General features: G+C 34.9%; 1 protein-coding gene across 1 annotated transcript; it reads right to left on the bottom strand.

The window, feature by feature from the left end:
• Positions 1-2,948: 2,948 nt before the first annotated feature.
• Positions 2,949-3,428, bottom strand: LOC145075819 (uncharacterized). Its single transcript, XM_079021920.1, has 2 exons — positions 3,143-3,428; positions 2,949-3,079 (listed from the first exon to the last, which is right to left on the bottom strand). The coding sequence occupies exons 1-2, from the start codon at positions 3,426-3,428 to the stop codon at positions 2,949-2,951; spliced, it is 417 nt and encodes a 138-aa protein (XP_078878046.1).
• Positions 3,429-15,086: the final 11,658 nt, after the last annotated feature.

The following is a 15,086-nucleotide window of genomic DNA, read 5'->3' as shown; positions in this document are numbered from 1 at the left end:
TGATTAAAATAGAAAAAAAGTAATTTTTAAAAATAAATAAATCGTTATTGTTATCTATTAAATAATAATTTCATATTAAATTAAAATATTTATATTAAATATTATCATTATGTCAAAATACGATAATAGAGACATATTTTTATCTATCTTAAATTTTATCATTGTGTACAACATATGATAATAGAGACAACTTTTTATCTTAAATAGTAAAAAAAATATTTTGTATCCTAAATATTACCATGATTGTGTAGAACATATGATAATAGTGATGTCTTTTATAAGGTTAAAATTTTAAATTGTATTACGGTTGTAAAACTTGGCTAACACAACCAAATACTCGGCATGTTACTTAAACTCGGCCTCCAATGGAAGCGAGTTTGCCTAACTCAGTCAGAAGACACACAGATCCTTATTAAACTCGATCCAAATCTAAAAGATACGGTCCAAAATCAATTTCGAAATTCTGAAATTTATTCGGTCACTTGTCGACAAAGACAATCTCACCAAAGAATACACTCAACGTCCTACAAAGTTAGATGCAAGGAAGATATCATGGGTTAGTCCCTTTAAAATATTTCACAATCTTTCCTATTTATCGAGGAGAATACATTCTCTTGTTTACTCTCACGGTCAATGTGGGATGAAGACATTTTAATTAAACTAATTTCTTTATTTGTCAATAATTTCATTTTGTTAAATAAAATATTAAATACTAAAAATAAAACGTTATCCAAAAAATTTATTGTTTAATAGTTTCATTTTTCAGTAATCTCGTAAGTTGCTATAAAAAATAAGTTTTGATTGAATAACTTTTTGTTAAATCCTAAAATCATAAATTCAGTTAGGTATTTAATATAGAAAGTTTGTTCATATGTATTTTCATGATTCAAAATGTCATTATAAAATGATTTCATTTATAAAATATAATCGAGTATATATTTCGTACTTTTGAATCAAAGCGTTTTTTCAAACAATTATAATTTTATGTTTAGGCAGATTATTTTATATTTATATAACATTATGTAACTTATAATATTATTATAAACAATTTGAATAATCATGAGAGTTTCAATGTATGTGGTGAAGGGAAAATGCTTCATTTATCGGTCCAAATTGATCAAACTCAGACCGATTCAACTTAATATACTAAACTACCTAACGTTTTTTCTATTGAAACCCGGTTTGTATATATTTTGTGTTTTTGAATCAAATTTATTTTTCAAACAATTATAATTTTATGTTTAGGTAACTTATTTATAATATTATTAGAAACAATTTGAAAAATCATGAGAGTTTCAAATGTATGTGATGAAAAGAAAATGCTTCCTTTATCGGTCCAAATTGATCAAACTCAAACCGATTTAACTCAATATACCAAACTACATAACGGTTTTTCAACTGAAACTCTGTTTGAACCTAAAAAAATCTTGTTCAAAACCATTTTCGGGATTCTAAAGCTTAAATGGACAGTTGCCAATAAAGACAATTTCACCAAAGAATACCCTCAACATCCTAAAAAGGTAAGCATAAAGGAAGTTCTCATGGTTTGGTCCCTTTGAAACATTTCACAACCTTTCCTATTTATAGAAGAGGAAACGTTCTCTTGTTTACTCTCACCATCGATGTGGGATGAAGACATTGTAATAAAACACGCTTTTTTGTTAATAAAACATTATTCAACTTATTTAGTAAAACATCATTTCTCTTGTTTACCTTTTTTTATTGTTCAATAGTTTCATTTTTCTATAATCTCGTAAGTTGCTATCCAAAAAAGTAAGTTCTTATTGAATAACTTTTTGTTGAATTCTAAAATTATAAATTCAATTAGGTACTTAATATAGAAAGCTTGTTTGTATGTATTTTCAAGATTCAAAAGTTCATTATAAAAAGAATTCATTTATAAAATATAATCTGCGTATATATTTCGTGCTTTTGATCAAATCGAATTTTCAAACAATTATAATTTTATTTTTAGGTAAATGTTTTTTTTATATTTATATAACATTATGTAACTTTTTTAAAATATCATTGGAAACAATTTGAAAAATCATGGGAGTTTCAAATGTATGTAGTGAAAGGAAAATGCTTCTTTTATGGTCCAAATAGATTAAACTCGGACCGATTCAACTAAATATACCAAACTACATATTTTTTCTAGTGAAACCCGGTTTGTATATATTTCGTGCTTTTGATTCAAAGTGATTTCTCAAACAATCATAATTTTAGGTTTAGGTAGATGCTTTTTTATATTTATATAAACTTATGTAACTTATTTATAATATTATTAGAAATAATTTGAAAAATCATGGGAGTTTCAAATGTTTGTTATGAAAGGAAAATGTTTCCTTTATCGGCCCAAATTGATCCAGCTCCGGTTCAACTCAATATACCCAACTACATAATATTTTTTCTAACTGAAACACGTTTTAAACCTGAAAAAATTCGGTTCAAAACCATTTTTGGAATTCTAAAAGTTAACTGGACACTTGCCAATATAGACAATCTCACCAAATAATACCTTCAAAATCATACAAAGGTAGGCATGAGGAAGTTCTCATGGTTTGGTCCCTTTGAAACATTTCACAACCTTTCATATTTATAGAAAATGAAACATTCTCTTGTTTACTCTCACCATCGATGTGGGATGAAGACATTGTAATAAAACACCCTTTCTTGTTTATATAGCATTATTTAACTTATTTATAATATTATTGTACAGAAATTGGAAAGTCATGGGAGTTTCAAATGAATGTGGTGAAAGGAAGTTAAAGAAGGGGGTTTCAAATGCATGAGATTCAAGAAAAAATGCTAGCTTTATAAGTATGTATGATGTATGGTATCACTAGTTTATAATTATAGGAATCAAGAATCATGGTTATAAAATTAATTAAATTTTTATAGTTATATAATTTTTTTGTAAAACTTTGGCTCGACCTTGCCATTTAGATTCACTCAATGTAGTCTGGGCGTTCCAAGTTGTCAACCTCCATGTCTTTCTCTTGGAAACCTTCATAAAAGACCTTTAACCCATGACCATTAACTTTGAACACTTTTCCAGTTTTGTTACTCCTAATCTCAACTGCACCATGATCAAATACATTAGTAACAATGAACGGTCCCACCCCCCGGGACCGTAACTTACTGGAAAACCATTTAAGTCGAGAGTCATAGAGTAATACCTTTTGACCAATCTTAAAGGTCTTACGGGAGGGGTACTTATCATGGAATGCTTTGGTCTTGTCTTTGTAGATGCGTGAACTCTCGAATGCTTCATTTCTTATTTCCTCCAACTCTTGAATCTCTAACTTTCGGTGAACACCCGCTTCATCCATCTTCATGTTTAGCTTTTTGACAGCCCAGAAAGCTTTGTGCTCTAGTTCAACAGGGAGATGACAGGCTTTACCAAACACAAGTCTATAAGGTGACATCCTAATTGGAGTTTTATATGCAGTTCGGTATGCCCAAAGAGCATCTTCTAGTCTCTAACTCCAATCTTTGCGGTTTATGCTCACTATTTTCTCAAGTATGGACTTGATTTCTCTATTTGACACTTCAGCTTGTCCATTTGTTTGTGAGTGATAAGTTGTGGACACCTGATGTTGGACTCCATACTTCTTGAGAATTGATCCAAAAGTTTTGTTGTAGAAGTATGTGCCTCTGTCACTGATCAAAGCTTTTGGAGTTCCAAACCTACATAAGATGTTAGTCTTGACAAAATCTACAATAGCTTTAGCATCATCAGTTCTTGTTGCCTTTGCCTCTACCCATTTTGGAAACATAATCAACAGGCAAAAGAATGTATAAGTTCCCAAAGGATGAAAGAAAAGGATCCATAAAATCAATACCCCATATATCAAATATTTCACAAACCAAGATGGGGGTCAAAGGCATTTTATTTTGGGAACTCAAAGAGCCAGTCATTTGACATCTCTCACAACTTTTACAAAAAGTGTAAGAGTCATGAAAATATCAAGGCCGATAAAATCCACAGTCTAAAATTTTTCTGGCAATTCTTTGAGGACCAAAATGCCCTCTCAAGCATAACTATGACAAAAGTTGAGGATAGATTGTACCTCATGTTTTTCAACACATCTTCTTATTACCTGATCTGCACAATGTTTCCAAAGGTATGGCTCATCCCAAATTTACCTTCTCTCATCTTTCTTGATCTTATCTCTCTATGACCTCGTGAGATTGGGTGGGAACTTTCTCGTGACCATGAAGTTGCATATATCCGCACACCAAGGTGGTGTTTGGATAGCAAACAAGTGCTCGTCTGGGAACATGCCATGGATGGGAGTCGCATCTTCGGGTTGAACTATTCTGCTAAAATGATCGGCGACTAGGTTCTCCTTCCCGCTTTTATCTTTGATCTCAATATCAAACTCTTGCAAAAGCAACATCCACCGTATTAATCCCAGTTTCGAATCTTTCTTGGTAAGTAAGTGCTTTATGGTTGCATGGTCCGAAATATATGATCACTTTAGTTCCAAGGAGGTATTGTCGGAACTTCTCTAGTGCAAACACAATAGCAAGCAACTCTTTTTATGTTGTGGTATAATTACTCTGTGCACTATCAAGGGTCTTTGATGCATAGTAGATGACATGATGTGCTCGAACCATCTTTTGACCCAATGTCGCCCCAACAGTCGTGTTGCTCGCGTCACACATGATCTCAAACAGGAGATCCCAATTAGGTGGTCGGATGATAGGAGCGGAGGTGAGTAAATCCTTCAAACGATCAAAATCTTCCTTGCATGGTTGGGTGAACTCAAATTCAACATCTTTTTGGAGTAATTGACACATCGACACCGTGATCTTTGAAAAATCTTTGATGAACCGCCGATAGAAACCTGCATGACCAAGAAATGAACGAACTTCCCGAACATTTTTCGAGTAAGGAAGACTTTTGATAACATCTATCTTGGCTTTGTCAATTTCCAAGCCTTTTTGGGACACAATATAACCTAAGATCAATCCTTTGTCCACCATAAAATGACATTTTTCATAGTTAAGCACAAGATCTGTGTCAATACACCTTTGCAGAATTTTTGTTAGATTACTCAAACATTCATCAAAGGAGTTTCCATAGACTCTGAAATTATCCATGAAGACTTCAATGATGTTTTCAACAAATTCAGAAAAAATGCTCACCATGCATCTCTGAAATGTCGCGGGTGCATTGCATAGACCAAAAGGCATACGCCTATAAGCAAATGTGCCAAAGGGACAAGTGAAGGTGGTTTTCTCTTGGTCTTCCAGGGCTACCGGAATTTGATGCAAACCCGAGAAACCATCCAAGCAACAGTAATGAGATTTACCGTCCAATCTCTCTAACATTTGGTCAATAAATGACAAGGGAAAATGTTCTTTTCTCGTTGAGGCATTCAACTTTCTATAGTCAATACAAACCCTCCACCCCTTTTGCACACGGGTTGGCACCAAATCTCCTTCGAAATTCTTGACAATTGTGACCCCCGCTTTTTTCGGGACTACCTGAACAGGGCTCACCCATTTATTATCTGAGATAGGGTAGATCATACCTGCTTTAAAAAAGCTTCATGATTTCTTTCTTTACCACCTCCATCATGGGTGGATTCAATCTTCTTTGTGCTTCTTGGGTTGGTTTGAAGTCTTCCTTTATGAGAATCTTATGCATGCACAAGGAAGGGCTCAACCCTTTTATGTCAGCAATTGTCCACCCAATAGACTTCCTATACTTTTTCAGCAAAGTCACCAACTCATCTTCTTTTGCAATGGACAACTTGTTGGAGATAATGACAGACAAAGTTTTCTCTTCTCCAAGGTCTGCATACTTCAAATGATGTGACAAAGCCTTCAATTCTAGTTTAGGTGCCTGCATAATGGAAGGAAGAAGTTTTGTGTTAGAAATGGGCAATTTCACATTGCTATTATCATACCTCATTTTCTTCCTTTCTTCCATGAACTCCATGATTTTCCAGCAACTTTTCATCTAACTTGAAATTTTATGCAATCTCTTTGACTGAATTGTTATCAAAATTTCTGCTCAAAACTAACTCCAACAAATCATGGTTAGTCAACTCAAAACACTTTTCAGTCAAAGGATAGATTATATCAACAAAATTTATGCAATGAACATCACTTGGGTACCGCATTGCTTCATATATATTAAAGTTGATGACCTCCCCCATGGAATTCCATGGACAGTGTACCATTGTAGACATAAATTTTTGTTCTTGCTGTTTTTAAGAATGGTTTACCTAAAAGTATGGAACTCGGGGATGGGTGGTCATCATCTCCCATATCAAGCACATAAAAATTTGTAGGAAAGACAAGCTCATTAACTTGCACTAAAACATCCTCTAATACACCTTTTGGGTGTACTATAGAATGATCTGCAAGTTGGATGATCACCTCGGTTTTTGTTAAAGTGCCTATGCCAATAGATTTATAAACAAAATTGTTGGATTAGTGTCTAAGTCCATAACTATTTTGGTATGTACTTGACCCGATTATGAGCATGGTCCTTTTGGGTTGCCTTCACCGTAGCAATATGTTGGATGATTTAAGGAGAGAAAGGTTTAAATATGATTTATTAATATATTATGAGAATAATATATTAAAGGAGAAATCATATTGTTTAATTAATATTAGTCAAGAATTAATTGATAATTAATTTTGTGGCTAAAAGAGATTAATTAAATTTAGGGGACTGGATTGCAATTATTGGATAATTGAGTTATTGGGCTAAGGAATGCTAAAGGAACAAGGGGTGAACGAAATTATGATGGAAGCCCATCATATTTTCGTCCATGGCCTTATCCAGAAGGTTCCATGGGCTGCTTAGAGTTTAAGCTGTCCATTAGGGTTTTGACTGAAACCCTAGCAGCCCACACAAGTATATAAAGGACCCCTTAGGCTCCAAAAACGTGGACAACTGATTCTCTAGGGTTTCTAGTCGTTTTTGGGCAGCCTCTCTTCTTCTCCTCTTCATCCAAGTTGCATAAGGTGTTTGTGACTCCATTAGAGGTGCAGCACTTGAGGCACTAAGCTTTTGAAGCCAATACAAGCAAGGAATTGATTGTTATTGCTATATAACAATCAAAGGTAATTTCCTAAACCCTAATTCAGTTTATAATATGTTAGATCTAAGTCTATTAGTCTTGGATTCAAAGCATGTACAATAGAGAAACCTAGATCCAAGCATTAGGGTTTGTATGAGCACATAGGATTGTTCTTATGCATAAAACCCATCAAAAATATGGTAAAACATTGATTGAAGCTCATAAATCTAGCATAGCACGGGGGACATAAAGGTTTCCCAATTTGCAAGGAACGGTGAAAACACCCAGATCCTTGCACTTTGGGGGCATCATTTTTCTACAAAACTGCAGAAATATTTTCACTTACTTTCAATGTCTCATTACCTCACAACTTCTTTTTAGATGTGCAAAGTTCCTTAAGGAACTTAGCGTATCTAGGTACCTGTTTGATGGCGTCCAAAAGAGGGATGTTGACTTCAACTTTCTGGAACACTTTCATGACTTCACTATCTTCTCTCTCTTTTTTGTTGTTGCTCAATCTTGATGGAAAAGGTGGTGGTGTGATCTTTGCTTCTTTCTCTTCCGGCTTCTTTTCCTCCACCATTTTTTCTTTCTTTTCATCCTTGTTTGGTGGTTCTTCTATCACCAACTCCTCTTCTTCTTCTTCGTGTATCTTCGGGCCATCATATTTCTTTCCACTCCTCAAGTTAATTGCACAAGCATTGTGCTTTGGGTTCTTTTCAGTTTGAGGAGGTAGCTTTCCTTGATTCTCCATTTTGCTCACCGACTGAGCAAGATGTGACATTTGGTGCTCAAGATTCTTAATGCATGCCTTGGTTTCTTGTTGAAAACTTTGAGTGCTAGTGGCAAGGCTTTTGACTATGTCTTCTAAGGACATGCTTGAGGACCCGACTTATTGAGGAGGAGGTTGTGGTTACCTCGGTTGGTAATTTTGTTGTGGGAATGGAGGCCTTGCTTGGTAATGGGGTGGTGGTCTTTGTTGATAGCCCATGTTTTGGTTGTTGTTCCACCCTTGATTGCCTCGGGGCTGATCATAAGTTCTTTGATTGTGCCGTGAATAGCCTCCCATAACATTTGCTTCTTCATATTCTTATTCTTGCAATTTAGGACACATATCAGTCGGGTGTCCCACTTGAGTGCAAATGCCACAAGGACGAGGTGTGGATTGAACACCTTTGTCCTTAGCAAGCATCATTACCACCTTTGTCAACTCGGATAGTTGAGCTTCAATTTGATGAGTGTGCACCTCTTTTACACCTCGGGGTGCATCCATGTACCAATCTTCATCTTGACTAGTATGCTTTGAATCCTCCGCCATGTTTTTTATAAGATCCCGAATCTCAGTTGGTGTCTTGTCAGTAAAAGATCCTCCTCTTGAAGCATTAAGAAGTCTTCTTTCCTAAGGAGCCATGCCTTCAATGAAGTATTGGAGGATTTGGTACTCACTAATACCATGCTTTGAGCAACGGGCACAAAGCTTTTTGAACCTCTCCCAATATGTATGAAAGGCTTATCTCTTGTGTTGTTTGATCCCAATTATCTATCTTCTTAGGGCTGAGGCTTTCATTTCTGGGAAGTATTTGTCTAAGAAGAGGCGTGCAAGATCTACCCATGTGTTAACCGTTCCCGATGGAAGGTCATAAAGGCAATCTTTTGTTGAGTCTTGCATTGCAAAGGGGAATTCCCTAAGCTTGATTTGGTCCTCTTTGACATTATATGGTTTCATGCCATGGTATGAGTAGTGATTGAAGTTTCTGTGGGTGTACTGTTTGGGATGTTATGAGTAGGTGAAAAGGATGGAGTGGTATTTTTGGATGAAGATGGTTGAGGTGAAGGTGATGAACTTTCTATTTCGGACGCAGACACACTTGAGAGGGGTATATCCTCCCAGATGTTAATGACTGGAGGGGTAGATGATGAAGAAGTACTGGAAACCGGTTGCTTCTTACGAAACTTGGCTTGCTTCCTTAACCTCTTTGCAGTCTTCTCTATCTCCGAGTCAATTGACAATGGTGTACCTGTATGAAGAGATATAGGCATAAACAATTAGTAACACCGTGTCCCCCGGCAACGGCGTCAATTTGTTAGACGTGTCAAACCCAACAAATAAAGGGGTACAATAGACTCCAAATACACTGTTTTAATGCACTAAAAAGTAGTACAAGGCAAGCAGGGTCGAACCATAGAGACACGAGACAAAATTCTATACCTTTTTCCGCAAGGTACTTTGGTCACAAAGGGGGATTTTGTTTGCAAAAGTCAAATAATGAAAATAACAATCAATGTTGGAACATGCAGGAAATGAAATAGATTTGTAAACAAGTTGTAAAAGTGCTTCCAGTTCTAGTTCTCAATGTTGTCATTTAACCTGATTGTGACTTGATGTAATTTGTGATTACTATTCTAAGTTGGTACTGAAAGGTATTAACACTCTCTAATACCTCTCGCTTGACAAATTATATAACCAAAACACGCTCTTTAACTAGACATAACTTTACTAATTCAACCTAAACACACTCTTAGATTGTATTGAAAAATTGCATTAAGTTTTGTACAAGCTTCCCAACAATGTTCATTTCTTCTCATACGCTCAAAAATGTGAAAACATGTGATAAATGTTCTATAATAAGAAAACCTATTGTTTGTTATCAATCATTAACTTTATAGAATGATTAGGTGCCCTAAAAGTTAATTAACTACACAAAAATTCAATTCATGAAAGTGGCCAATCAAACACAAATCAAATTTAAGGATTCTAGTTTAAACAAGAACATAATCACTAGAATAGAATCACAAATCAAACATCAAATCATATGCTTCAAGTCAAGCAATCAACATGTTTTGAACAAGAACTATAAGCTAGGGTTTCTTAGCCACACATGGCTAAGAAGAAATCAAACAAGAATAAAGATGGAATTGAAATGTTTAATGCTTACAAAAATGAAATCAAAGGTGTTTGCAATGATTAGGTCTTCTCAAAAGCTCCAAAAATCTTCTAGAATCTCCCAAGATCACCCTTAGTTGCTCCAGAAACCGTCTCTGCCTCCAAAATGACGTCTTCTCCTCTTTTAATTAATGTTCACGTGCATGTCATAATGCCATGCGTTTTTAGCATGACCATGCCTTTTGCCCATGTGTTTTGGCATGGCCATTTGTATTGACCATGTGTTTTTGGCATGGCCCATGCTTTTTTGTTAAAAAACAAATAAGTCTTCAGTGTTGGCTCCATCTTCAATCTAGCTTCACCATGAGTCATGTTGCTCAAATATGAGATGATAAAGGACAAACACGACCCGTGTTAGTGTGACAAGAACCGCATTTCAAACGTAGTCCTTTGCTATGATGACAATGCAACCATGACTCGGGTTATGTCTTCATGTTTTTTGCAATGGAATGACCGGTTCATCTTCTCTTCATGCTCTAAAGCTCCAAGCATCCAAGCTCCATGCATCCAAGCTCCACGTTCCATGCTCCATAATGCCTACAAAATAAATCAAAAATATTGAAGTACCAGACATTCTTAATGAAATATGAAATTGGCCTAATAATTAAATAAATGCAAGAATTGTGAAGTAGAATGCTATGAAAGGACGAAAATAGACATGTAAAATAGGTGCATAAAATGCACCTATCATTTAGACATAAAAATGGATTCTTGGTTATTACTTTTCTTCCATGCAAAGAATTTTGGTCACTAAGTGAGGTTAGAAAGTTAGGGTTTGAGTTGGAGCTTCCTATAGCTATGTAAGTGTTGGATTAGTGTCTAAGTCCATAACTATTTTGGTATGTACTTGACCCGATGGTGCATGGTCCTTTTGGGTTGCCTTCACCAAAGCAACTTGATTGGAGAAATAAATAGAAAGAGAGGATAATATGATTTATTAATATGTTATAAGGATAATATATTAAAGGAGAAATCATATTTGTTTAATTAATATTGGTCAATAATTAATTGAGAATTAATTTTGTGATCAAGTGTAATTAATTAAACTAGAGGGGCTGAATTGTAATTATGTGATAGTTACAAAATAAGGTAAGAATTATCTTATAAGTATGGTGAACGAATTTAAGGTTGGAAAGCCTTAGAATTCGAGTATGATAAGGATTCAAGGATTATCTTATTGGTTGCTTAATGGATAATCAACTAGATAAGGATAATGACTGAAACCCTATCTCTACACCTATATAAACACCCCTAGGGTTATGAATTCGGGTATCCCTTCCCAAGAGGTCCAAAATACGAATTCTAACCTCCCTCCTCTCTCTATATACCTTCTCCACTTGCTTATGGTGTTTGTGAGCCATTAGAGGAGTGACACTTGTGACTCTTTGCTTTCCAAGGTCAATTCAAGGAGGAATTGGATTGTTATTGCTATATAACAATCAAGGTATGTTCTTAAACCTATTTACATGTGAATTCTGATTTCCATATGCTAGTATTAGGGTTCAAAGTCTTGGATTCAAAGTATGTACAATAGAGAAACCTAGATCCGAGCTTTAGGGTTTGTATGAGCACATAGGATGTCTTATGACCAAAACCCATCAGTGGTATCAGAGCCATGATTGGTTTCTATTGTATTGATGCTTGATGTAACTGAAAATCGTGTTTTGGCCTCACTGTTCGACCTGACTCGGCGAGTCACTCTTGGACTCGGCGAGTCAGCCCTACTCGGCGAGTTCCAAAGGGTGACTCGGCGAGTCGGTGCGTCAGACAGTGCTTATCTCGGGATTTCTTGCTGTTTTTGCATTGGGATAATTACCTTATCATGTTAGATTAATATTAATCCGATTATATGATATATTTGACTATTATTTTAATCTAATTGAAGATATTTATCAATTAATAGGATAATTGTTTCTTTATAAGATAATTGATTAATTATTTTAAGTAAATTGATAAATTATTTTGCAAGAAATCATCAAATATGGATAATTATGTGATTAAATGTTAATTTGAATTATTTGTTATTTGATCCTTGTTGTTGTAAAAAGTTTTGTTGTTTTGAAATTTAAATAGTTGAAACCCTAATGTTTTGAAAAAAGGTTTCAAAACTTGCCCTCAAGTTTTGGAATTTAAATTTTGATTAAATAGTTTAATTTTGATGCATATTTAAATTCTAAACCCTAATGTGTTGAAATGTTTCAAAACTTTCCCTCAAGTTTTGGAATTTAAAAGTTGATTAAAAGTTTAATTAGGAATGTTAAATTCTAAAACCCTAGCATAGTTTTGAAAAAGTTCGAATCACACCCTTATGGTTTTATTAATTAATTAAGGTGTATAATTAAAAGAAGTTTAATAAATCCATAAAAGTTTAGGTTTACAATTTAAGTGAATTAAAGGTATAATTGTTAAATTGAACCACCTAATATTTTAAAAGTGTAAAATACACCCTATACTATATATATAACATTAAAAGTCTAACATTATATATATGTATGAGTAAATGTCAGTCTTACCGTTAGTAGGCCTCATTCACGAAGCTGGTCTATAAGGGGTGTTTAAGGAAATTGCCTATAAAATGGCGATTGAATGGGTATCCACTCTTACCCACCGCACTCTTGACTAGTGGAGGGTCGTTAGCCGAACGGGTAGGATAGGACGAAACCTTCCATTATAAGTATAATGAATTATAAAAGTAACTAAATGTTTTTCAAAATTCCCAATCTTAGTTACTTAGGCAAAAGTGAATTGATGCAATTCCATGAAATTACACTTTGTGCCCTTGCGAAGACGTTAGTGGAGCGTGTGTGGTTAACCGGCACACTAAATGGGTCTAAGCAAAGGTAGCAAAGGGTGACTCAATGTTTGTCATAGTTCGGTGGAGCGTGTGTGGTTTACCGGCACATCGAATAGGTGACCGTAACATGTGAGGGCACCATGTAGTTTGCATGGTTATTCACACCCGCTTTGTGATCCTCGGCATCCCAGTCACAAACAAGAGGGGCATATCGAGATTTAAACATGCCATTGAAAGTTCAATGTATCTCATAGGATCTAGGAGTTTTCATAGATTTAAAACTTAAAATTCTTTTTCGTTTTTCATGGTGGAAATTAGTGAATCGTCATTCACTTACCTTCAAATATTCTGCAATTAGGGTTACGGCATCCCTCTCCCGAGTTGTAGAATATTGTGTTGGGTCCTAGCCTTGGAATTTCATTTGGGTGATTTACCAAGGACTCATTCAATCAACTAACTTGAATTTGTTTTTGTTTTCTCCCGTTTTGTAGATGTCAAAGTTCGACAACTATGGTCTTCCCAAATCCCGTGGAACTAGTATTCCACATGAAGATGGTATTCCACGATTTAATCGAGGAACGAGAAATCATGCTTCACTTCCTCCTCCTCCTCCTATTGTTCTCCCCAACCCACAAGATCGAAGAATTGAAAGGTTCAATATCACTAAAGCCCTATTGGAAATGAAACATGAAGATGGTAAACCCGTGTGTGCCCACGTTCTAGGAATGAAATCACACATTGATAGGTTGATAATGTTATGTGTGTCATTCCCAGATGAGTTGGCTGTGAATTGGGTTTTGCAGTCACTTCCTGAATCATATAATGAGTTCAAAAGAAAGTATTATATGATGAATCATGACGACAACCTCATTGACCTAACTTACATGCTCGTTGCTGCTGAATCAGAAATGATTTGGCGAAGCAATGGAGCGTATTTGTTGGGAAAGTCAACCGACCATGCTTCCGAGGACGTTCTAGGAGAACCGACCTGTGTTTGCTGCCAAAAGAGAGGGCATTGGATACAAGTCTGCCCAAAGAGCCTGAAGAGTCCAGAAGATGGGAGAGTCAAAGAGTATGGCTGCGCTTCAGGTAAAATCCACTATCTAACTCCATTAAGTTCCTATTCATTAATTCTTAATACATAATGTAATAAGATTGCATTTGAATGTTTTACAGGATCGGTGAAAAGAAAGGAAGCTTGGTGAAAGAACAAGATGAATCTAATCACAAGGAATGGATCTTGATCGCATGGACTTGAAGATTAGATTTTGAGCTTAGATAGTTATGATAGAGTTGTTAGAAATTTTCTTTTGAAATACATAGTTTTCAATGGATTTTGCATTGTAAGGACAAATGTTTTCCGCTGTTTTTATAAATAAAATAAATTTTCGTTTGACTTATTTATTTATTTGTTTATTTCCTTGCAATGAAATTGTTATGAAAATTGGTGTTTGAATATTTCTTCAACAAATGGATATGATTCTTATTTATGGTGTTTATGAAAAAAAAATCGAGAATTTACCAAATAGGGAGAGTTTCTCATCGCCCAAAGTTTCAATTGGACAGAAATTTGGAATCACGCAACTTGGTTGCACGATGAATGAGAAATTTCATATTTGGAAATTAGACAAATCGAGCACACAATGTTGCGTGTTGATCAAGACCACCATAAGAGTAACAAAGACATTCGTCATGATTTACTAAAGGTTTAGTAAATATGATTATACTTACAAGATTAAGTGTAATTCTGAATTGATTAAAGGGTTTAGATCAATAGCAGAACGAATAAGAAGAATCAAGTAGGCAGAAAGATAAAAGTTTCTCCATTCTAAGAAGAAGGGAGAGTAGCTTTTATGCTTTATGATATGTCTTAGTGATTAAGAACCATATCTCAATTGATCCTCTAAGTGAGTCTTAGTACAATTGTATGTCTAAGAAAAGGAATCAAGAATTGAAGAAATGGTTAAATCAAGAAGTCAATCATACTTCGTTCCAATGATAAATCTTAAAGTTAAGATTGTGACAATGAGTGATAAGTATTAAGAAGGTTTGTAACTTTCATTAAATATGGTAAGATTGTGATGTCTTGAATAAGACAAAGACCAACTTGGACCAATTTATGAAGTGTTTTGATAAAAGCTACACTAACTCTTGAATATTTGTTTGTCAAGAAATGTTTTGACAAGAGAATCGTATATGTCAAGGAGTCAGTGGGAGTCTTAATGGTCTTGAAAGGTTTCAAGAACAAATCAAATAAACCTTACCAATCATCACTAGCACACGAGTTGAGGTTGACAACCTA

Source organism: Lactuca serriola, chromosome 9, assembly GCF_051521515.1.
Source record: "Lactuca serriola cultivar US96UC23 chromosome 9, Lser_US96UC23_V15, whole genome shotgun sequence".
Classification (NCBI taxonomy): Eukaryota; Viridiplantae; Streptophyta; class Magnoliopsida; order Asterales; family Asteraceae; genus Lactuca; species Lactuca serriola.
Note: the sequence above shows the minus strand (reverse complement) of the source record. Positions and strands in the feature narration are given on the sequence as shown.

Bases quoted from the DNA above. Each gene is read 5' to 3' on its own strand.
- LOC145075819 (XM_079021920.1), bottom strand. From the start codon at position 3,428: ATGTCACCTTATAGACTTGTGTTTGGTAAAGCCTGTCATCTCCCTGTT. The intron at 3,080-3,142 runs GTAAGTTACGGT...ATCATGGTGCAG, and splicing joins TCGACTTAAATGGTTTTCCA to TTGAGATTAGGAGTAACAAA.